The 23,142-nt window shown below is 55.0% G+C and overlaps 1 protein-coding gene across 1 annotated transcript in view; it reads right to left on the bottom strand.

The window, feature by feature from the left end:
• Window positions 1-23,142, bottom strand: part of PLXND1 (plexin D1) — a gene marked incomplete at its 5' end in the record, with an annotated part of 75,979 nt that overhangs the window by 52,151 nt on the left and 686 nt on the right. Inside the window, one exon of the mRNA XM_024756483.1 lies at window positions 16,319-16,324. Within this exon, the coding sequence (XP_024612251.1) occupies window positions 16,319-16,324 (6 nt within the window). The remainder of the gene's footprint in view (window positions 1-16,318; window positions 16,325-23,142) is intronic.

Raw genomic sequence — 23,142 nt, 5'->3', positions numbered from 1 at the left:
GCCCCCGCCCCTGCTGCCCGCCAGCCCCGCCCTCCGGGCGCCGGGCCCTTGCTGAGCTGTTGTTGGGTCTGGCTGCCCCGCGCCCTCCAGGACCCTCCCGTGCGGCACCCGCGGCCCGCGGCTCCTTTCCTGGAGCTGCCTCCGCCTCCGTCGCTGGTTGCTTTAGTTCCTTCTCCCTCTTGGCCGCTTGGCCTGTCTCTCGAGCTTGTTTTATTTTTTTCCTTCTCTGTCTCTTCCTCCTTCTCGGTAAGTGTCTCTCAGTATCTCCCTGTCTCTGTGTGTCCCGCCCCCCACCCCAACTCCGTGCGTGCTGTCTCTCCTTTTCTCAGTCTGATTCGCTTTCGCTCTGCCGTCTGTTACCCCGCCCCTCCCCTTTCTCCCTTGTATTCTCTCTCCCCCTTCTCTCCTGTGTTTCTGCCTTTGGCTCTCTCTCCCTCTCTCCTGGTTCCCTCCGCGCCCGCCCCCTCGGACCCTCTGTCTCTCTCGATCCCTCTAGCCCCTCTCTCCTCCACCTCTGTCCGCCTTCCTCTCCCCTCGCCCTCCCTGTCTCTCTCCACCTGACACTCCACTCCCTGTCGCAGGACACTGTCCAGACCTTAGATCCCACACCATGGACACCCCCAGGGTCAGCTGGGCAGGGGGCACTGCCCCCTCAGATTCCAAGATCCCCAGCCCGGAAAGGGGTCTGACAAGTGGCAGGGACCAGAGATCAAGGGTCAGACATATAAATAAGTGAGAAGTGAAGAGGAGCTTTCAGGTCTGTGCCAAGCCTCGGGGTACCCAGAGTGGAGCCTTGGTCCTGGGGGGTGATGGCCCCAGGAGGCCCACAGTTACCTCCTGTGGAGACCCAGCTGCCCTTCCACCCACTTTATTCGGGACTCTGGAAGGACCTAAAATCCTCCCAGATTTATTGAAGACCAGCCACAGGTGAGCTGGCACTGGGCCTGCTTCTCCTTTCACCTGGGAGGAGAAGGTGGGCCCTGGGGGCCAGGGCAGGCAGTGGTTCTTACAGTGTCACAGAGCTTACGTGAGGGCGCTCAAGCAGGGCTTGCTGCCTATCAGGCACTATGCCAAGCCCTTCATGTGTTTTGACTCACTTCGCCCTCACAGCCACCTTCTGAGGCTGGTACGATTACTGTCCCACCTTACAGATTCACAGCCTGAGGCCCAAGAGGTGAATGGACTGGCCCAAGATGCACAGCTCATAAGAAGGAGAACTACAATGTTTGGAAGCCCCAGTCTGCTGGCTCTGAATCCCACCCCAACTCTCCCCCAGCCCAGGCCTCTCAGAATGGGGGGCTCCCACATGGTGCCGTGGTCCTGGCTCTGCGGGTGGCGTGGCCTCCCTCACCTGTTCCCGCCTGGACAGGAAGGAAGAGCAGGGGTTTCTCTGTGCCGCATGGGGGAGGTAGGAAAGGCCAAGCCGACAGCAGTCCCCCACGCCCCCAGCACTGCGCCTTCCTGCCATCAGCATGTGCTCATCACGCCTACCTTTCTCCACCCCCTCTGTCAGTCTGACCACTGCCCTGACAGCCACGAGTATTCAACACAGGAAATCAAAGGTTGTTTTCGGGGCCCCATCCCCCACCCCTGGGGCTCAAGGCCACTCAGGGGGCAGCTTGATAGGACCGATGTCCCCACCTCCATCTCAGGGTGGGAAGGACTTATCTTGTGCCACCTGTGGAAGCAACCTGGGAGCCCTGCCGGGGTGCACCTCACCCCACCCGTCCCCGATCATCCCTCTGTCTCCCTCCCCATCTTATCTTTCTCAGCCTTCGCCACCCCCTCTGGTTTTGTCTGTCTTCTTGCTCCTCCCCATTTCTCTCTGTCTCTCTCTCTCTCCCAGTCTCCCCCCACCCTTCCACTGTCGGTCTCTTTGTGTATCTCTTTCTCTCTCTGTGTCTCTGCCTCTCTCTGTCTCCCTCCCTAGCTCCCACCCCCAGCTCCCCCTCTCGCCCCTCCTAGCTTCCTTCCTGTCTCTAGGCTCATCTTGCCGCATCCTGCAGCTCCCCCCACTGAACCTTGAGGATAATGCTCTGTGTGGTCGAAACTCAGTCTGGCGCGGAGTGGATGCTTCCGGGCACTTTGGACACAAACTACCTGCCAAGCTGAGTGCTGGGTCTCAGGAGCCGCCTGGAGCTGGGGATATGCAGGGCCAGGTTAGCCGCAGAAGACATAGCCGGGGTCCAAGTGTCTTCACATAAGCTGGAGGTGGAAGTGCTGTGTGGCCTAGGGCAAGGCACTTGCCCTCTCTGAGCCTCAGTTTCCTTGTCTGTAAAATGAAGACAATCATAATAGCACACCAGCCCCTGGGAGGTTATATGATGTGAAGAAAGGAATGTACCAGAAAGCACAGTGCTGGGCACGTGGCAGGCACTGGACAAATGCCCACTTTTCCCCTTACACTGAGCAATGGCCCATCAGGGCCTCATGGTAGCTAGCAGAGCCACTGTCTACCAAGAGCAAACTACTGCACCCAGCACTGCCCTGAACAATCTGATGCCATCCTCACAGCCAGCTGAAAAGGCAGGGGGTCATGGAACCTATTTCACAGATGGAGAAACTGAGAGCTATTAGCAAGGGGAGGATTTGAACCCAGATCTGTCTCCAAATCCTGTGCTTTCTCCCCTCTGCCCATTAGTTGGGAGCTCCCTCAGGCCAGGACGGATCATGGTGGCAGCCACCCTATACCCCCGGTTGGGCAGAGAGGTGCTGATAACTTGGGCTGAGTGAATGATGGAAGGATCGAATGAATGAAAGAACCCACATCTCCCCTGGCCTTGCTAAGAGGTGGTGCGGTATCCTCCCAGAAGGGATTTTAGAGCGAACCAAGGGGATATGGATGGTACCCAGGACAGCAGGTTAGGTAGCACCCAGCATCAACTCAATTTGAACTAACTAAACCAGATTTGTCAACCCTGGAGTGACGGCCAGCTTTTACACTGTGATTCAGGCCCTTTTCAGTTTTTGTTCAAGACTTCTGATTATACCAAGGAGAAGGACTCTGTTTGGGGTTAATGTGTCTTTAATGCCTCTAACATTTGTCATTGTCCATTTTTAATACAGAGAAGGTCTCAAGCTCAGCATTCTAGAATTTACTTATAGCTCCTTGTTTTCTTTATAATATTTGCAGTTATTTTCTGGTTTTGGCAAGTGATACTACAGGCTTTCCAAGTACAGTAATGATGTAAAGCTTGCTTGATAAATGCATTTATCAAATTTTTTTAAAATTTTATTTATTTTTGGTTGTGTTGGGTCTTTGTTGCTGCATGCGGGCTTTCTCTGGTTGCGGCGAGCAGGGGCTACTCTTCGTTGTGGTGTGCAGGCTTCTCACTGCGGTGGCTTCTCTTGTTGCGGAGCACGGGCTCTAGGCATGCAGGCTTAAGTAGCTGTGGCACGCGGGCTCAGTAGTTGTGGCTCAAGGGCTCTAGAGCACAGGCTTAGTTGTGGCGCATGGGCTTAGTTGGTCTACGGCATGTGGGATCTTCCCGGACCAGGGATCGAACCTGTGTCCCCTGCATTGGCAGGCGGATTCCTAACCACTGTGCCACCAGCGAAGTCCCTATCGAAGTATTTAAAATGTGCATTAACTTAAAGACAAATATGGTCACAACCCTGGTGGTACAAAATGCCTAAAATTTGGGAAACATTGATCTAATCCAGTGCCTTTGTAGATGAGGACATGGCGGCCCAGACGGTGCAGGTCTTTGCCTGGACACCCAGGGGTAGGTGGCCAGGCTGGCCCAGAGAAGGAGGGCCTGGGCCTTTCACCGCTGCCTGGGCAGGGGCTTCCCCATCCTGCCCCGTCCATCCTCGGCTCTCTGGCTGCCCAGGGCAGAGCGTGAGGAGGAGGAGGAAATGTTTTCCTTCTTCAATTGGAAAAAATAACAGTGGGGCCAGGGCTGCACAGGGAGGAGGGGGTCCTTGCCCTCCTGTCGCTCAGGCCTGGCCTCAGCGAATGCTGCCCCTGCAGGAAGTGCTCCTGACATGCGCACTGCTCCAAGCACTGCCTTGGTGACAGGAACAGAGGCCTCTGGGACGGCTCAGCAACCCCAGCGTGGGCCCCGACGGTGCCAGGAGCCACCACTGCAGTTCCTTGGGAGCTTTGCCCATCTCATTCCCCCTGGGAACAAGCTTGAGAGGTGGGTTTTATCAGCCCCTTTTTATAGATGGGGACACTGAGGGTCAGGGAGGTGACACCACTTGCCCACAGCTGCACAGCTCACCGGCCTCCAAACTCTGCCCTGGGCCACTGTGTCCCTCTCTACCTCTTGCCTTGGAGTTGAGAGACCTGAGCTCCAGGCGCAGCTCTGCCCCAACACCTGGGTGAGCTTGGTGGCACCACCTCCCTTTAAGCCTCTGTTTCCTTACCTGGAAAAGGGGAGTATAATCCACCTCACAAGGCTGCTGTGAGGATGGAAAAACACACACGTGTCAAAGGCCTGGCACGTCAGGAAGTATGGCGTCCACTGACTTTCCAGCTCTGAATCACAGGGGTCCTCTCCCCAGGGTCCTAAAATTGGTCATCTGTACCCCACTCAGGAGAGCCCCCAGACCCAGATAATTACGTCATCCTCATAGCGGCTGCCACCGAGACGCCTCATCGGTGCCAGTGACATTAAGGGCTGGGATACAAAAAATTGCCTTAATTAACCCTCCACCAGGTCTCCCTCCCCTCTTCTCACAAACATGGACGCCAGACTCAGAGAGGCCTAGAGGCCTGCCTGAGGTCACACAGCAAATAGGTGGCCCAAAGTGACCCCTGCCCCATCTCTAGCCAAACTTGCCCCTCCACACTGGGTCTCCTGTCATTGCCACCATGTCCTACAGGAGTGGCCCAAGAGGGGCCGGGTGACCCTCGACTGGCAGCACTGACAGGGGACACAAGACCCATCACACTCGTGTCTCAGTTACAGACCACTGGTGCTGCTGGCGTGGCTCTGCTGGTGTTTCCCCACTGCAGACTCTGTGGAAGACCACGGGGGTTACCCCCCTTCCGAGTTCTGGAGTATTCCCTCCCCTGCCCCAATGGATACCCCTGGGTGGCAGGGTGGGGAGGGGGGGGTTGCCTTCTAGGTTTGGTATCAGGGCTCGGGAAGGGTGCCCGCCCTTGCCTGTGACGAGCTGAGCCCCTGCTCATTTCTGTCTTTGTCTCCCCGAGGGGCTGAAGGAAATGGTTCTCATTCCTGTGTGTGACAGACGCCCTCTCCCGACTCTGGGCACATCCTTGCCCTCTGTGGTGGGGACGCAGCAGGCCGGGGTGGGGACCCAGAGCCCCCGTGCACCCATCCCGGGCGCCTGGCTTGCCGAGCCCCCGCGTGGCCCCTTTGTGCTCTGTGAGTCGGATAATGGGCGGCATTCTCAGACGTCCAGTCATGGGTCTGGGCCCGTGAAAGGACCCCGGCAGCTCCACACTGAGGCCTCTGTCCAGCAGCGGGGGTGGGGGAGGGGGCAGGGCCGCCCCCGGGGGACCCCACCCACATTCCCAGGCTGCTGCCATCTCCAGGGGACAGCTGCCCGGGGCAGGCTGGGAGGCAGGGGCAGGTGATTCCTGAGCGGAAGGTAGGGACTCCACGAATGGAGCCACAGGGAAGCAGGGGAGGCCCAGAGCAGAAGAGGACAGGGAGTCACGGGGGCTGAGCACCTACTGTGTGCTAGACATTTCTCAGCCAATCCTTGCAAAAGCCATCAAAAGTCCATGCTGGTGATCCCATTTGATGGATGAGTAAACTCAGGCTCAGAGAGGCAAAGCAGTGGTCCTGGATTTGAACCCAGGTCTGTCTAACCCGCTCATTCCAGCGGATGCTGAGTGAGCACCTACTGTATACCCTGGGACACAGCAGCGATGATGCCCTGAGGATACACAGAGGAGCATTCCAGCAACCAGGCCCATGGGAGCAAGCAAGGCAGGCTTCCCAGGGGAAGGGGCACCTAAGCCCAGTTTAAGGAGCCCTCACAGGATTACTGGGTATCCAACATAAACTTCACCTTTCACACTGCAGGGACTGTGAGGGCCATTTACAGAGGAGGAGACTGAGGCTCAGAAAAGGGAAATGGACTCGCTTGGGGCCACCCAGCTGCTCAAGGTGGAGCAGGAATTCTTAGGTCTGGCTGTTCCCTCTTCTCCAGGAGTAGGGTCCAGTCAAGGCTATGGAATTGTCATCCTGTGGTCCTGGGACCTGGGTTCAGATCCCAACCCTCCGCTTCCCATCTGCATGACCCAGGGTGAGTCCCTTCACCTCTCTGGGTCTCAGTTTCCGCACCTGTGAAATGGGTCTCAGAGTTCTTATCCCTCCAGGCTGTGGGGATCAAATGAAATAATCCCTAGAGAGTGTGGAGCCTCCAGCCATCCGGCCCGTGGTAAATAATCAATGACATTTATTATTAAAGTCATTGATGGGGAGGAGACGCTGCTGCTCCCGCCATCCTTCCAGCTCTGGCTTCTGGAAAGTTCTGCCCCTGCCCTGCCCTAGCTGGACAGAGCTCAGAGCTGGCTTGGGTGTCACGTGCCCACAGAAGCAGCTCTTCTCCCTGTCCCTTCCTCTTCCCCCTGCCGCCAGAGCCTCACCTCAGAGGCTTTTGTCCTCTCCAGACTACACCCTCCTCTGCACCCAGGGCTGCTAGAGGATTTCCTCCTGAAACTCCAAGATTTTTATATTATCAACCTTCAATAGCCTGATCTCTGTTTTGTAGAGTTCAGCCTGGCCTTGCGTGGTCCAGCCTCTGGCCTTTGGTGGTCTAGCCCTTAACCTTGGGCAGGCCAGCCTGTGAGTATTACTCAGCCTGGCCAAAGTCCCCTCTGTTGAGGAACTTGGAACTGGTTCTTCAGGGACTTTTGGATGACGCCATCCCTCATCTTATTCAAGAGCAGCCCCCACTAACCACAGCCGGGAGTCTCAGGATAAGCCACCATCTTTTGCCTGTATTTCCTCACACACCTCCCCCAACCCAGGTCAGACTCTGAGTCCCAAAAGCCTTGCAGTCCTCAGGGTCCTGGCGTGCATATTAAGTTTCACCATGACCCTGAACTTCCCTCCCTGCCCTGTCACCCTGGCTAAGTCCCAGGGTGTCTCCAAGACTCAGCTCTGGCCTCTCTTCTTCCAGGCAGCCTTCCCAGATCCCCCAGGCTGGATTAGTCCTCCTACTCTGGGCTCCCATGGCCCCCCTATGCTGCCGCCATCAGAGCACCCACACCAGGTGACAATGTGTCTGTTGCTCTGGCTCCCCCACCAGGGGGCATCTCAGGAGCTGGATCTTGTTGGGGACATACCTGTGTCCCCTGCATGACTAGGCAGGAGGTTGGACTCAAAGCAGGCTCACAAGGGTGAATGAATGAATGAATGAATGGGGGAGGAGATGAACAAATGTTCTCTCATCACTTTCTTGGCTGGTACCCACTCCATACAGCTCCAGGGCCCTCCTTCCCCCCAGGATCCTGCTCATGTCCCCCCCTGCTCTCACGCACCTGCCAGGGAAGGTCAACACCTCCTGGCCAGGCCTGGCCTGGGGAGGGTTTGCGAGTCTAAAAATACAGGTTTTCCTATGAGGACGTGACTGGGCTGGGTTGAAATTTACTGGGCAATTGCACCAGCTTCACCTCCATTCCCCCAGCTTAGGGCCACAGGCACGGGAGGTGCACTTTGGGATCCCCGTGGGAGGCCATGGGGCCAGAGTGACCAGGTTTACATCCTGCCTCACCACTTCCCAGTGGGACCTGGGACAGAGGGCTTCTCTCTCCCAGCCTCTGTTTCCCCTTCTGCAACATGGGGGTGAGGCTGCGCCTCTCTGCCTCAGAGGAGCCTCATCACCCCTTTCACAGCCCCTGGCGCATGGCAGAAGACCAGGCCTAAGGCAGAAAATAAAAGCAGCTAAAGTTTATGGAGGCTGCCCACGAGGTTCACGTTTATTCCTCATGACAACCACCTGGGAGGGAGGCCCTGTCATTACACCCACTTTGCAGATGGGAAGTAAGGCACAGTGGCGTTAAGTGACTTGCCCACAGTCGTGGACTCATGCGTCTCACCACCTGGACCCAGCCCAGGCCTCCACCGCATTGCACTCAAGGCAAAACCCAGGAGGCACCCGGACACCCCGTCCCTTCCTCCCACCTGTCCAGACGTTACCCCCTAATCACCTCCCATCAGTCTGAGACTACTTCATTGGTCTGAACCCCGCCTCCCCTCCTTCCTGGACGCCTCCTCCTGCCTCTCCCGGAAACACTTCTCCATGAAGCAGCCTGAGGGAGATTTGCAAATTGCAAATCTGTAGAATCTGTTTTTCTACAACTTGAAACCCTTCGAAATGGGGTAAAGCCCCACCCCTTTTTCCTCATCCATAACCTCTGTGGACCCCACGGCGGGTCAGAGGCCTCCACACCCTCCCTGTAGAGGGCTCAAGGCACCTAGTTGCAGAGTTATTTGGTTAATGTCTGCAGACACCCGAGGGCAGGTCCTCATCTGTTTGTTCACTGCTGCTGCCCCATGGCCAGGCCCCCAGGGGTGCTCCTAGATTCCTAAGCAAGCAATGAATGGGTCCTTGGGCTGCTTTGGCGCCCAATAGAACACAGACTTAGTGGTGGGTGCATAGGCCTGGGTAGGGGCACGCTGTGGACACTCTGAGCAGCTGCCCGGGGAGGGAGCCCCCCAGCGCTGGCCTAGCATCCACGGGAAGCTATTTTTAGCCCCGGGAAACAGGAAGTGAGTCAGGGCCTGAGAAGGCCAGCCGGACGCTTGGCACCTCGGGTGCAATTGATGAGCGCCTGGACGGAAGGGCCGGCTTCACCTAGGGAAGCAGGAAGGAGGCCTGGAGGAAGAGGATAGGAGGGGAGACCCTCTCCCCAGCAAAACAGGCGGCCCTGTGGGGCCCCAGCGGAAGCCGGTGAGCTCAGCACAGATGGCCACCAGCCCATTGTCCTGCCACACCTGGGGTCGGTTGGTGGGGCAGCAGCAGCCCCATGCCCAAACCCCCAATCCAACTGACATCCATCCGGGGCCCACGCAGGGCGGGTCTCTACTTATCTCATCTACTCCCCACGTGAGCACAAGGTCCCGCTGGCACCATTTTACAGAAGGCCAAAGAGAGGCAGGGGCTTGCCAAGGCCACATCAGCAGTGAGGATAGCACGGGACTTGAACTCAGCTCTGTGTTACCATGGAGATCTCTCAGAGGGTACAGCAGACTCAGGGGACACCAGCACTGACTCGGAGGCCGCCACCAAGAATGTCTGGGTCAGGCATCTGAGGCCCTGGCTGGACTCTAGTCCCGGTTCAGCCTCTACTTGAAAAGAGGGCCAATCAAGTGCCCCCTCCCTGGCCCCAATTTCCCCGTCCTCACTCAAGAGGCCTGGCTGGCCAGACCAAAGTCAGGGGTCTGAGGCTGGGACGGTCCCCCTGAGCTGAGGCTCCTTGGGCAAGGGACCAGGGGACCCGCTCCCTCCCTGCATCACAGCCCGGGGCCCCAGGATGGTTTCGGCTGGGTTTGGGGGTGGCACCACCCTGGAAACCTCCATCTGAGACAAGCAGCGGTGATGGCCGGCTGCAGTCAGCCCTGTCGGAGGTCAGGGGACTCAGGAGAACTTTCACTTCCTCAACTGGACCCATGTCACCCCATCCCTGCCCCTCCATTCTCATTTCCCCCTCCGTGCCACGGGCAGAGTTGGGCAACCCCTGCCCCTTCTGAACCAAGGGCTTCTACACTCAGAGCTCTAACGCCAGGACACGGGCTTGGACGAGTCATGCAGCTACCAATGGGCACCCTGAGACCCCGCCACCGAGGGTGTGCACCCCGGGTTACAGGGTCGGGGAGAGGCAGAATCAGGCAGGATGAACCCTGATGCTTTGCTGGGTGGGAGCAGGGAATTTGAAGTTTTTCTTTCAAGTCTGAATGTTCTAAGTTTCATCAGAGAATGTATATTATTTGTGGTAAAGGCAACACAGGACAAGAGCCATGGGTTGGGGGATGTGGGTTCTGGTGGATTTTTGCTAGGAATCAGAGGCCAAAAGCACAGCTGCACCTACAAAGGGAAGGCGGATGTGGCGGGGAGCCTGTGGGGGGGTGGGCACTCACACTGCTTCAGCCCAGCCCAGGCCCTGTCGCCGCCCCACAGCCCAGAGAGAGACTCAGCTCCACCGCAGTGGAGAGACTGAGGCTCAGGACAGCTGGCCACCTGTTTGGGGTCACCCACCCAATAAGGGCTAACAGGGTTGCCCACCCCAAACCCTCCCCTCAGACACAACTTCTAGGGCGGGACTCACCTGGGTGGCCCGCAGGCCCCCTCTGAAAGGCGGCATTGGTGGAACCCCAGCTCTGCAGCTCCCCGGCAAGTCAACGCCCTGCTCTGTGCCTCAGTTTCTTCGGCTGCCCTGGAGCATTAACTCTGAGTGGAACCAGGCAAACGCTGGGCGTGCACGCGTGCGTCTGCTATTTGACGGACAGATGGAGGCGGGGGCGGCCTCAGTGCCACGAGCATGCGTAATGGTGGGTGGGACCGTACCATCCTGCGTGGGTGCCCATTACCTGCGAGTTACGGCCACAGGCCAGCCCCGCCTCCTTTTATCATCCAGCCCAAAGCTGCCGGTGTTTTACCCGGTCCCTCTCTCTTTAGCCAACCTCAAGGCCTCCAGACCTCAAGGCCTGGGCATTGGTAGCAGGAGCCCTGACCCTCTGGACGCCCTCGTGCCCATCCAGCGCTGTCCCCGAGTGAAAGAGGAGGGGCCGAGAGTTTAAGTGAGGAGCCTCAGAAAAGGCTCTTAAATGCTAGTCACAGCGTGATTTACTTTTGAGTCCCCACCTGACCGTAATTCACTTCCATTTGCAGGACCTGTGGCCCCCTCGCGGAGGATGCCGGGAGAAAGCAGGAGGGGGCGGGGGTCGCACTATTTTTAGCCCCAGTAGCTGAATGGGCCGCAGTGAGTTACGGGTCAGGGGCTCTGCTTTTGCCTCCATGCCCTGGACCCTCCCACACAGAGTTCCCGCTGCCTCGGCACCAACCCCAGCTCCCACCCTTGCTAAGCTGGTTAAAGCACCTGCAGGGCGCCTCCTGGGGCTTGTGCTGGGGCAGTTCAAGTTAATTTCGCCAGGTGGTGCTGTTATCCCTTTTACAGAGAGGGAAACTGAGGTGCAGAGAGAACTCACTGCCCAAAGTGACACAGCGAGGGTCGTCGGAGTCCGGTCCTTGTGCACTGTCCCATCCATACCCCCTCTATGCCTGTACCCCCTACACAGACCCCCCTGGCTTCGCATCTGAGTCTTGACTGTCCCTCTGCTTTTTCCCCGGTTGCCTTCTCCTTCCCAGATCAAGACCCCTGAGCGGACAGTGAGGACCACGGTGCAGTGGGGACTGGGTCCCCCTTTCTGTGCTCTACTCAGCTGGTGTCCCCTGAGGGCGGTCTTTAGGCCCTGTGCTGAGCTGAGTCTCATGCAGAGGAGAGGGCTGTAAATCAACAGGACCAGCCCACAGTGGAAGCTGGAGTGTAATGAGAGCAGGAAGGTGCTGACACCGGTTTAGCCCTGGTGGGGGAGGTCAGGGAGGGCTTCCTGGAGGAGATGATGCCTGATCTCAAGGAGGCACAGGGCTACCAACAGGGGCAGGGGCTGAGAGCGGACAGCCCGTGCAAAGTCCCAGAGGCAAGAAGGAACACATCACTCCTTTCCCTACTGCTGGCCCTGCCTGGACCTTCCTTCCCTTTCACCTCCCCACCCAGATCCCCCCTTCCTGACTCCCCCGCCCACGCCCATCCTCTCCTGGTGGCTCCTCCAAAGACCGGAAGATTAGGTGGGAATCCAACCCCACAGCTCTCAGATGAGGAGAAACTTCTCCAAAGGAAAAAAAACCCACAACAACCCTCACACGCGTTAATTCCATTGTTTCCGCTCCCAGATCCTGCCTGAAAAACAAAAATAAAATCAAAATGAGACCCCAGCTGGGAGGCTTTCTCTGGCAAAGTGTTCACCTAGGGGGTTGAATGGTGGACCAGCCCAGATCCCCTGGTGAAGTGGAGACAGGAGACCCCAGTGCCCTTGGTGGGGGCACTGGGGCCTCCACCAGTCCCTCAGGGGGTGAGCACTGTGGATGCCAATGCTCTTCCCTAACCAGTTCACTTAGTCCCCAAGCAGCCTCCCCTTCACACCCATAAAACTGAGGGGCTGCTTGGTCACACAGCAGAGCTGGGATTTGAATCTGGATATCTCTGACCCCAGAACCCACTAGCTTGCCCACAGTTCACAGGGTGCTAGGAGCAGTTAAAGAAGAGGAAGTGTTGGCAAGTCGCCTCCTGCACATCCAGCTGCCTGTGCTCATACGTCCAGGGATGGGGAGCTCACTCCTCACAATTAACCATTTTCACATATTTGCATTGTCAAGAATGTCTGTCCACTCCTGCCCCACCCCTGGCCTGGTTCCTAATCTCTGACAGTGACACTGGGAGGCTCTGCAGTGACAGGAACTGGACTGGAGGTGTAACCCTGTGGGACACTTTTCAGAAAATGGGAACAAGGGGCTTCCGTGGAGGCGCAGTGTTTAGGAATCTGCCTGCCAGTGCAAGGGACACAAGTTCGAGCCCTGGTCCAGGAAGATCCCACATGTTGTGGAGCAACTGGGCACGTGTGCCACAACTACTGAGCCTGCGCTCTAGAGCCCGTGAGCCACAACTACTGAAGCCTGCTGGCCTAGAGCCCAAGCTCCGCAACAGGAGAAGCCACTGCAGTGAGAAGCCCGCACACCTCAACAAAGAGCAGCCCCTGCTCGACACAGCTAGAGAAAGCCCGCGCACAGCAATGAAGACCCAACGCAGCCAAAAATAAATAAATTAAATAAAAAAAAAAAAAAAAAAAAAGGGAACAAGAATGGGGAGGCCACAGGAGGGAGGTTCTTCTAGCACTGTGGTCTCTTGGGGGAGTCCCTTGGAGCACCCTCCCCAGGCCTCTCACAGCCCTGTGGGCAGTGTCCCCCTCTTGGTGCCAGGCCCGGAGGGTGCTTCTTGCCTCCCTAGGGTCCTCTGAGATGGGTGTGATTAGGCCCCTGGTGCCTCCTTCCCACTTCCCTCCAGGGTTGACCTCAATGGCCCTTGGCTGGGCTTTTCCCAGAGCTGAGGCCGGAAGCACAGGTCCCGAGTGTTTGTTCAGGCCAGGCTGGGGCTCCGGGCAGGCGAGGCGGAAATGGCCACAAGATGTTTGTCCAAGTGGGGGTCAGGCTCCGCAGCCAGGAGTTGGGAGGAAGGGCCGGAGGAGGAGAAGTCCCGAGTCAGCACGCCCAGGGCCTGGGCTCTGCCTCTAGGCCTCGGCTGCCTCTCCCGTGGGCGCAGCGCTGCACACAGTAGGCACTTGGTGGATAAGGAATCAAGGGGGAAGGAAGGGGAAGCTGGCACCTCCCTCAGCCAGGGCCCAGGGCGCCATCCCCCTCCTGGCCTCCCCCCTCCCAAATCCATCCTTTGGGAAACCTACAGGCCCCACTTCCCAAAGATAACAAGAGTCTGACCCCTGCTCCCCGCCCACCCTACCACCCATGTCCAGCCACCGGCTTCTAGCCTGGACTGTGGCAGTAGCTTCCTCACTGGTTTCCTCCCCAGCAGTCTATCCTTCTCTTGGCCGTGGCGCCAGAGGGATCCTATTAACAGGCAAATCAGATCTTGCCTATTCCTGCTCAACCCTTACCCAGGCCCCCACTTCCCTGAGAGCAAAAGCCAACTGTTATGGGCTGAATCGTGTCCCCCCCAAATTCATATATTGAAGTCCCAACCCCCAGTATCTCGGAATGTGACTGTATTTGGAGACAGGGCCTTTCAAGGGGTGATTAAGTTAAAATGAGGTCCTATGGGTGGGCCCCAGGCCAACAGGACTAGTGTCCTTTTAAGAAGAGATTAGGACACAGACAAGTACACACACAGAGGAAAGACCATGTGAGGACACAGCGAGAAGGGGGCCATCTGTAGGCCAAGGAGAGAGACCTCAGGAGAAACCAAACCTGCCGACACCTTGATCTTGGACTTCTGGCCTCCAGAACTGTAAGAATAGAAATTTCTGTTGTTGAGATGTGGTACTTTGTTACAGCAGCCAAAGCCGACCAAGACACCATCTGACCCGGTGCCCTCACCACCCTCGGCTCTTTCCATTGTCCCCTTTGCTCTCTGTTGCTTCAGTCCACCTAGCATGTTCCCACCTCCTGGCCTTGGCCTTTGCTGTTCCCGCTGCCTGTTATGCCCTTTCCCCAGGGCTGCTGCCTTCTTATCACTCAAGTCCCTGCTCAAATGTCCCCCCTTCAAAGAGGCCCTCCCAGACCAATGTGCTCATTGGGGGCTGTCAGCCATCTCTCCTGCCAGACTGGGACCTTCACCAGGGGCTGGTGCTCTGTGCCAGACAGTGCCCAGCACACAGCAGATATTCAATAAAGATGTGTTGAAGGCAGGGAGGCAGGCCCCTCCTAGCACCACCTCCCCATCTTCCAAAACTCAGATCACAAGGGGCTTCAGAGGCAGAGCCAGGCCTCTAGGTGCCCTGTGGGTTCAGGTGGTGGCCCCCAGAGGTCCAGCCATGAGAACTACTTGCCTGCCAGGTGCATGGGCTGCTGCCTGCCCTCTATATCCTCGGTTTCCAAACATTGCACCTGTGTTCACTCCCCTTTCCTCATTTGTCTTTCAGTGATTCTTCCGGAGGCTCTGCTATAGACTGAGTGCATCCCCCTCAAATTCCTCTGTTAAATCCTAACCCACAATGTGACTGTATCAGGAGGTGTGATTTTTTGGGGGTGAGTAGGTCATGAAGGTGGAGCCCTCATGAATAGGATTCGTGCCCTTTATAAAAGAGATGACAGAGAACTCTCTTGTCCCTCCTGCCATGTGAAGGCACATGGAGAATGCAGCCATGTATTGAACTAGGAAGTCGGCTCTCACCAGGCACCAAATCTGCTGTTACCTTGATCTTTGACTTCCCAGCCTCCAGAACTGTGAGAAATAAATATCCATTGTTTGTAAACCACTCATTCTAGGAATCCTGTTATAGCAGCCCAAGCAGACTAAGATAGGCTCTTTGTTTGGGATGGCTGAGCAGGTAGGACCCAAGTTGAAACCCAGTCCCATCCCTTTTGACCTGTGGACTCAGTGCCAGCTCCTTCCCCAGGGGGCTGGGCATCTGGGAAGGACCTAAGCATAAAAAGCTTCCTGCCAGCTCAGTCCTAGGGACCGATGGGGACAGGCATCTGTCCACCCAGAGTGTGTACATGGGCTGACTCTGGCCCCTCCCTGCGCCTAAATACTGCCTGGAAGTAGGGTGAGGAAAGGCTGGGAAACTGCTGGGACTTTCTGAAGGCTGGTGTGCTCTGGGTGTTTTTTCATTTGTTGAGTCAATAATCACTCTCTTGAGACATCTCCATACCCACTCAGATGGCTGAAATTTAAGACTGACAATAGCAAGTGTTGACAAGGATGCGGAGCGACAGGAACTTGTACACACTTCTGGGGCACGTGTATGTGTGTGAAATGGTGCAGACATTGCAAAACAACCTAGTAGTTTCTTACAAAGTCAAACATAGACTTAGGCAAAACATCAATCCCACTCCTAGGTATTGACATGAAATGAGAACACACTTGCACCCAGAAACCTGTACGCAAATGTGTATAGCAGCTCTATAACTGCCCTAAGCCAGAAACAACAGTAAATTCCCACAATCGATAAATAGATTAACAAATAAGATGCAGCCCTACGGTGGAATCAAAAGGAATGAGCTATGGACACACAACATGGATGAATCTCAAAGCCAGATTCAAAAGTCTCCATACTGCAGGATTCCAGTTATGGGACATTCTGGAGAAGGCCAAGCTGTACGGACAAAGGAGGGATCAGTGGTTGCCAAGGGCTGGGATTGGCGGCAGGGACTGACTGGGGAGGAGCACCAGGGAATTATCTGGGGAGCTGGAATGTTCCGTCTTGTTCCGAGAGTTAGTTAGGGTATAAACGTGTAAAAATTCATTAAACTTCACATATTTGAGATCTGTCCATTTCCCTCGATGTAAATTATACCTCAATAGAAAACTAAAAACAAAAAAGTTTTTTAACCACCACTCCCTTTGCCGGCCGCCTGCGGGGCTGGGTGGGCGCTGGCCCCTAGGGCGCCGCAGTCGGGGGCCCGCGGGGTGCGGGGGGGCAGGCGCGGCGCCCCGGCTCCGGCTCCGCACGAGGGCGCTGCCTAGTCCCGCCCGGGCCGGGACGTGCGGCACCCAAAGCAGCGCGGGCCTCCGCGGTCCTGCGTCCCGCCAACCCAGGCTGGGAAAGGCCGGAAGCGGAGCGCAGGGTGAGCGGGCCCATTGTCCGCTTGTCCGCTCCGGCCCCGCCCGGTATTGTCCGGAGGGTGGGACCCTACCCGGGCCTGCGCGGGGCTGGGGTCCCTGGGTCGCGGGGCGGAGCCTCCCACGGCCCACACCGCCCGTCCTCGTTTGCAAGGGGGAGGCCAGGGCTGGGGACTGAGCCCAGCGTCCCCCGCCGTGCCCCTTGCTCCGCACTGTGTAGAGCGACTGCGCTCCTGGTTCCGGCCAACACGCTGTCCCCAGTGGCCAGGGTCACTTGAGCCATCACCTCTCATTTCCCCCTTGGGGCTTTGAGCCCCTCAGAAACCACAGACGCCTCTGGGTGGGGCTGGGGGACATTTCCTTGCCGATGGTCACGTGGGCACAATACTGGGGAATCGAGGAGGGGGAGAACATTCCTGCCCTTGCCAGAGCCCCCGCTTTGTACCAGGCTCTGGGGACACACCGGGAAACCAGACAGGGTCCCGTCCGCAGGGGCCCCCATTCCAGTGGGGGCAGAGAGGCAGAGAGCAACAAGTAGACGACAAATAAGTGACTGCACAGTTGCACGAACGGGGAGACCAGTGAAGGAGGGCTCAGGTAGTTGGGTGGTCGCCGAAGGCTCTTGGGCAGGTGATATGCTGGCAGAAAGCACGGGAGGAAAAGGCAGCCCCGGGGGATGTCGGGGCAGAGGGACCGCGTGGACAGAGGCCCGGGGACGAGAATGTGCTGCGTGGGTGCGAGGCCGGGGGAGGGGGGAGGCGCGTGGCGGGCGTGAATGAAGTCATAGAGCGGCCTCGTGGGAGCCCAGACTTCAGGCGAGAGGCCGCATCTGGGTCAAATCCAGGGAGAAGACGGTGGGGTTCGGGTCAGCAGCTTGCAGAGAACAAAGAAGTCAGGAAAACTTCGGTTCTAGCCATGATCGGCGACTTGCCCTCTCCGGGCCTCAGTTTCCCTAGTCGTAGAAAGCATCCGGGTTGGAAGCTCTGAGATTCCTACTCTCAATCCAAGATTAACGCGACCTCACCTTGGTTGCACAAGAAATGCGCCTGCAGAGGTTCACAGACGCGGTCAGACCTACGAAAGGAAAATCAAACCGGCACAACCAGAGACGCCGTGGGCGGCAGGGGCTGATCCGCGGGGTGGCTGGGCAGAGGGACGTCGGGAGCCGCTGCCCGAGGCGGGTAGTTTAAAGGTTTCCGACACGGAGGGTGCACTACCCGAAGAAGCCACCAGGTGGCGCCAGAGACCGGGTTTGCGGCGCCAGAGTTTGTTTTCAAATCGTTTCAAAGTTACAGAAAAATTGTGAGAATAATACAGAGAACTCTTGGACCCCTTTCTTAACTCAGATTCAAGTTTTAGCATTCTGACCCCCTATTTGCATATTCAAGTCCCCCTCCAAGCATCGGGAGAGTAAATTGCAGACGTGATGCCCCTTGAACCCTAAATCCTTCAGTGTGTATTTCCTAAGAACAAGGATATCCTATTACACAACCACAGCAGAGTTTTCAAGATCAGGCGATTTAATCATGATGCAATACTGTTATTTACGCTACAAAATATTATTCAAATATTGCCGGTTGTCCCAACGAGGTCTTTTATAGCATTCACCCACCCCCAGCCTCCATTCCAAATCTAGGATCCACTCCAGGATCACATTTAGTTGTTCATTTTTATTTTAAATGCAATTTATTCACTAGGCTTTCCCGGGCTGAAGTAATTGGAAAAGATGGATGTAAAGAGTTCCAGCTTCACCCTTCTAAACCGCATGAACCTGGGTAGGTCACACTCAGGTCTTCTCCAGTGAAAGGTACCAGGTTCTGAGCAAGGGGTGTGGGAGAGGCTGGAAGGGGCAAAGAATGCACTTACATTCTGAGATGGAATCTTTCTTTCATTCTTCCTGGTCTGACCCACTTCCCCAGGTCCTTGGCCAAGGGGTCCATTACAGTCATCCACCACAGTCTTCAAATGGGGCACTGACTCCCTGAGAAAGCAGCTTCTTGCTTTGGGAAAGAAAGACAAATGCTCCCAACTGGCAAGGCCAGTTGGAAGTCCTGCTCTGGGACTGGAGAGGAAAACGAGCTTAGAGTACTGGGAGACAAATCCTTTGGCCAGTCGAGTAGTTTCTATTTTTTGCTCGCAACAAAATTGCAGGAGGGCCCAATCCTTTTGTCAGCCAATAGAGAGTAAACATAGCGTCTTTAACTTATATTATGATAAATGGAAACATACACAAATACTATAAGGAACTCTCATTTACCTATCACCAAATTGCAACAAAAAATAATTCTTGATGATGGATTACTATTGATTTTGAGCATAAAACTCAAAGGGAGTTAAAATAATTGAGTAACATTGCTCCAATACTCCTTCTTTTCGTTTCTGTTCCTTATTTATGTGGCAAGATTTCTGAGTGCTTATACCTGTAAAAATGAGAATGAGGAAGAAATGAAGCTGTAGAAATAAGCTTCATATTCATCCATGGGTACACACAATGGGGGAAATCCAATCAACTCATAAAAAAATGAAATATATAGTAACATTTTGTTTAATCAGTATCTATCAATATTTGTAATATTTATAGTTTTGATCAATCACATACTAATATTTGTAATCATACCTTTCCAGAATAACATTTTAAAAACACTTAGTGACTTATGATCACAGAAAATTTTAAAAATTTAAAGCCAGCTTACATCCATAGTTTTTGGTACAGAGAAGATGGTGTGATCAATAAGAGATTTTCAGGCATAAGAATATAGTACATTAGGCTAAAACTTTGTGGGGAGAGGAACTGAATACAATTTTCAGAGATAAAAAAGTGAGGTGAAACCTCATTAATAAAGAAGAGCTTGTTTGCGTGCTGTTTACATGGGTGATGGTGGGGACGCAATCACTATGCTCTTTAGCTTCACTGGATGCATCACAGAGTGACGAAACAGTTCAACCTTACAGTGTCAATATTTAAAATATCCTGGAAAGTACATCCTTTGCACCCATTTAAGCTTTTTTCAAAATTTCAATAAATTTATTTATTTTTGGGTGTGTTGGGTCTTCATTGTTGTAAGCGGGCTTTCTCTAGTTGCGGCGAGCACGGGCTACTCTTCGTTGTGGTGCACGGGCTTCTCATTGCGGTGGCTTCTCTTGTTGAGGAGCACGGGCTCTAGGCGCGTGGGCTTCAGTAGTTGCAGCGCGTGGGCTCTGTAATTGTGGCACAGGGGCTTAGTTGCTCCGCAGCATGTGGCATCTTCCCGGACCAGGGCTCGAACCCGTGTCCCCTGCATTGGCAGGTGGATTCTTAACCACTGCGCTACTAGGGAAGTCCTCCCCATTTAAGCCTTAATATTGTAGATGTCAACTGTAGAATGTGTGAGAGGGCACAGTGTTTCCAAATTCTTTCGGGGGGGGCCACTAGCTAAACAGTTTGCAGTTCTCCAACGGGTGGATCCAGGGAGCTGGGCCTGAAGTGTGAGAACCCACCACACGCCGGCCTCCCTCCAGACTCAAGTTCCTCTGTGTACTTGTCCCGTAGCTGGGAGATTTCTATCTCAATCACTGATTGTTTCACACTTGAAACCACTGAGAGTCTGAGGTCCCCCAGGAGAGAAACTGGCCCCTCCCCTGCTCCCCTCACAGTCCAGCGGGGCTGACAGTCATGTAAACGCTCAACCACCACTCACTGTGTAGCTGTTCTAGAGCCCAACTCAGCTGGCACTGGACTAGAGACACAGAGAAGGAAGCGAATGTTTGGGGGATGTGGGGAGAAGGGCTGGTCAAGGAAGACTTCTGAGAAGGGGGGCTTTTTGAAGGAAGAAGAGAAGTTCCCTAAGCAGACAGAGGGAGGGCAGGGCAGTGAGAACAGCACGTGTGAAGGTATGGCAGTGACTGAGCATGGGAACGACAGCATTTTGACAGGTGTGGCGAAGGGTGTACAAGGGAGCCTGGCTTCTGACAACAGCAAGGCTGGTTGACTTTCACTGAGCATTTACTGCCTGTCAGGTGCTGTTCTGGGTACCTGACAACAGTTAACTCACGACACCCTCCTAACAACCTCCTGAGACTGGTGCCCTTGTTACCTCTATTCCTCAGTGGAGTTAAGGAGGCGGGGACAGCTGGAAGGATTTGCCTGAGGTCACAGGCGGCTGACTTGGGCAGAGACCTTCCCCAGAGGCGTGCTGCCCTTCCTGCCTGACCAGAGAGCCTTTGCAGGACGAACCGGGCCCTGAGTGAGCCCTGCCGTTCTGTCCATGGGCTGGGCTCCCAGGAGCCGCGGGGCGGGCCTGCAGCACCTGCGGGCCCTCAGCCTCCTCTCTCACTGCCCAGGGTGCCGAGGGCAGACGGGCAGGGCGGAGGCTCTGTTATGAGACCTCCGCTCCCTGTCTCCCCTCTCTCACCCACCCACGTCACTGAAGGTCAAGGCATCCTCTTGCTGTCAGCTCCACCATTTTCTACCCGGCTTCCCTTGGGCAAGACACCAACCTCGCTGCCCTCATCAGCACAATGCCATCCGTGTGACACTGGGCCGTATGAAATGGCTGTTTTTATAGCTCAAAATACAGTTGACTATTGGAAAGTTCACACAGTTCCACCTACTAGCATCCAGTAGGATCAAACAAGACACCCATACAACAACTAAGCATGGCTCCTGGGATGCACAAGCCCTTGACATAAAGTCAGAAGTGTGTCCACGCAGGCAGGAGCCCTGGCAGAGCTCCTCACAGGTATGAATGATGCAGAAGTGAATAAGAAGTGGTTTGTGGCTTAAGAAGCTTGTGGGAGACATGAGACTAGGCATATTACAGAATATGGCCTGAATTAGATTGGGCCCCCAAAGCATGACTAGTTAGAGGCACACGGGCATGTCTTACACGACTGAACCATGGCGAGGTCTGTAGGGCCAGCGCTGGCAGCTGGGCCAGGGCCCGGGGCGCTGGGGTGTGCCCTACCTCACCTCTCTTTGCCTGCCTGGGGTCTCTCCCTGCCAACAGCTCTCACGAACTTCACACTTACCTGCTCCTATGACCCAAGAACTAGGACTAACCCTCTTTCTGGTCCCAAGCTCGACAGTACCAGGCTATGAGAATACGGCCCCTCCCATGCAGACAGCTTGGCTTAAGTGTGGGGAGGTGTGGTCCTGGAAGGGAGGGTATTGGCAGACAGTCCCTTATGAGTCCACCATCATGTGTGTCTCCTGGCTGCAAGTGACAAAACCCAACTCAAACTACCTTAGCCATAAAGGAAATTTACTGGCTCACAACACTGGGAGGTTCAAGAGATGAATCTGTCTTCAAGCATGGCTGCATCCAGGAGTCAAACTGGCTCATCAAGAACCTGTTTCTCTTGTACATGTCTTGGCTTTGCCTCCCTCCCTCTTGACCTCATACTTGGGTAGGCTGTGCTCCTGGCAGCTCTGGGGACAAAGGGTCCTTGTAGGTAGCAAAAGGAGAGGAGTCTCTCTTTCCCAACTCAGCCAGCAAGAGCCTCAGGACCAAGTGTGACTGGCCTGACTTGAATTACTTGTCCAGCTCTTGAGCCAGGATCATGGGATTAGTCCACCTGAATGATGGGGAGCGAGCATGGGGGAGGGTGTTTCGTGAAAAAGAGCTCAGCTACCACGGGAAGCGATGTAGTGTGGCAAAACCACACACAAACCAAAGAAGTCATAGTGAGGTAGGTGCTGTAACAGAGAGGCTCGCAAGGCCGGGGTCACCTGAATGTATGTGGGCAAGTCAGGGCGGGCTTCACAGGGGAGAGGCTGCCTACGTCCTCAAAAGGTTACACACAGAATGACCACGCGACCCAGCAAGTTCACTCGTAGGTGTACACCTCAAAAGAAATGAAAACAGGTCCTCGGACAAGTACATGGACACCTATGTTCACAGCCGAATTATTCACAGTACCCCAAAGGTGGAAACAACCCAAATGGCCATCAACTGAGAAGGGATAAACAAAATGTGGTCTGCCCCTACAAAAGCATATTATTCAGCTTTGGAAAGGAATGAAGTCATGATCCATGCTACAACATGGATGAACCTTGAAAACATTATGCTGAGTGAAAGAAGCCGGACAAAAGGTCACATTTTGGATGATTACATTTATATGAAACACCCAGAAGAGGCAAATTCATAGAGACAGAGCCCAGGATGGTGGTGGGAGTGTGTGGAAGGGGGAAATGGAGAGCGCCCGCTTATCAGGTATGGGGTTTCCTTTCGGGGTGATGAAGCTGTTTACACTAGACAGAGGCAGTGGTTATACAATATTGTAAATCTACCAAATGCCACTGAGTTGTTCACTTTAAAATGGTTAATTTTATGTTATGTGAATTTCACCTTAATAAAAAAAAAATGACCAGAAAAAAACCCCAAAAAGGACAAATAATATATGCTACCTGGCATTTGTTCCAAATGGATCCAGTTTGAGGGGAGAGGAGGGCAGGTGTGGATGAGGCAAGATTGACCACAAGTTGGTAACTGTTGATTGGGGTTTATTACCCTATGCATTTATGGCCTATGTTTGAAAAATTCCTTAATAAAGAGTAAAATAAAAGAGTAAGAGGGCTTCCCTGGTGGCATAGTGGTTAAGAATCTGCCTGCCAATGCAGGGGACACGGGTTCGAGCCCTGGCCCAGGAAGATCCCACATGCCACGGAGCAACTAAGCCCGTGAGCCACAACTACTGAGCCCACGTTTTACAACTACTGAAGCCCGCACACCTAGAGCTCGTGCTCTGCAACAAGAGAAACCACTGCGATGAGAAGCCCGCACACCGCAACGAAGAGTAGCTCTCGCTCGCCGCAACTAGAGAGAGCCCGCGTGCAGGAACGAAGACCCAGAGCAGCCAAAAAAAAGAGTAAGAGTTTGCCAGGCAGA

The sequence above is a fragment of the Neophocaena asiaeorientalis genome, unplaced genomic scaffold, assembly GCF_003031525.2.
Source record: "Neophocaena asiaeorientalis asiaeorientalis breed wild unplaced genomic scaffold, Neophocaena_asiaeorientalis_V1.1 scaffold392, whole genome shotgun sequence".
NCBI classification, from domain to species: Eukaryota; Metazoa; Chordata; class Mammalia; order Artiodactyla; family Phocoenidae; genus Neophocaena; species Neophocaena asiaeorientalis.
The sequence above is the reverse complement of the archived record's forward strand: the minus strand, read 5'-3'. Positions and strand labels throughout refer to the sequence as shown.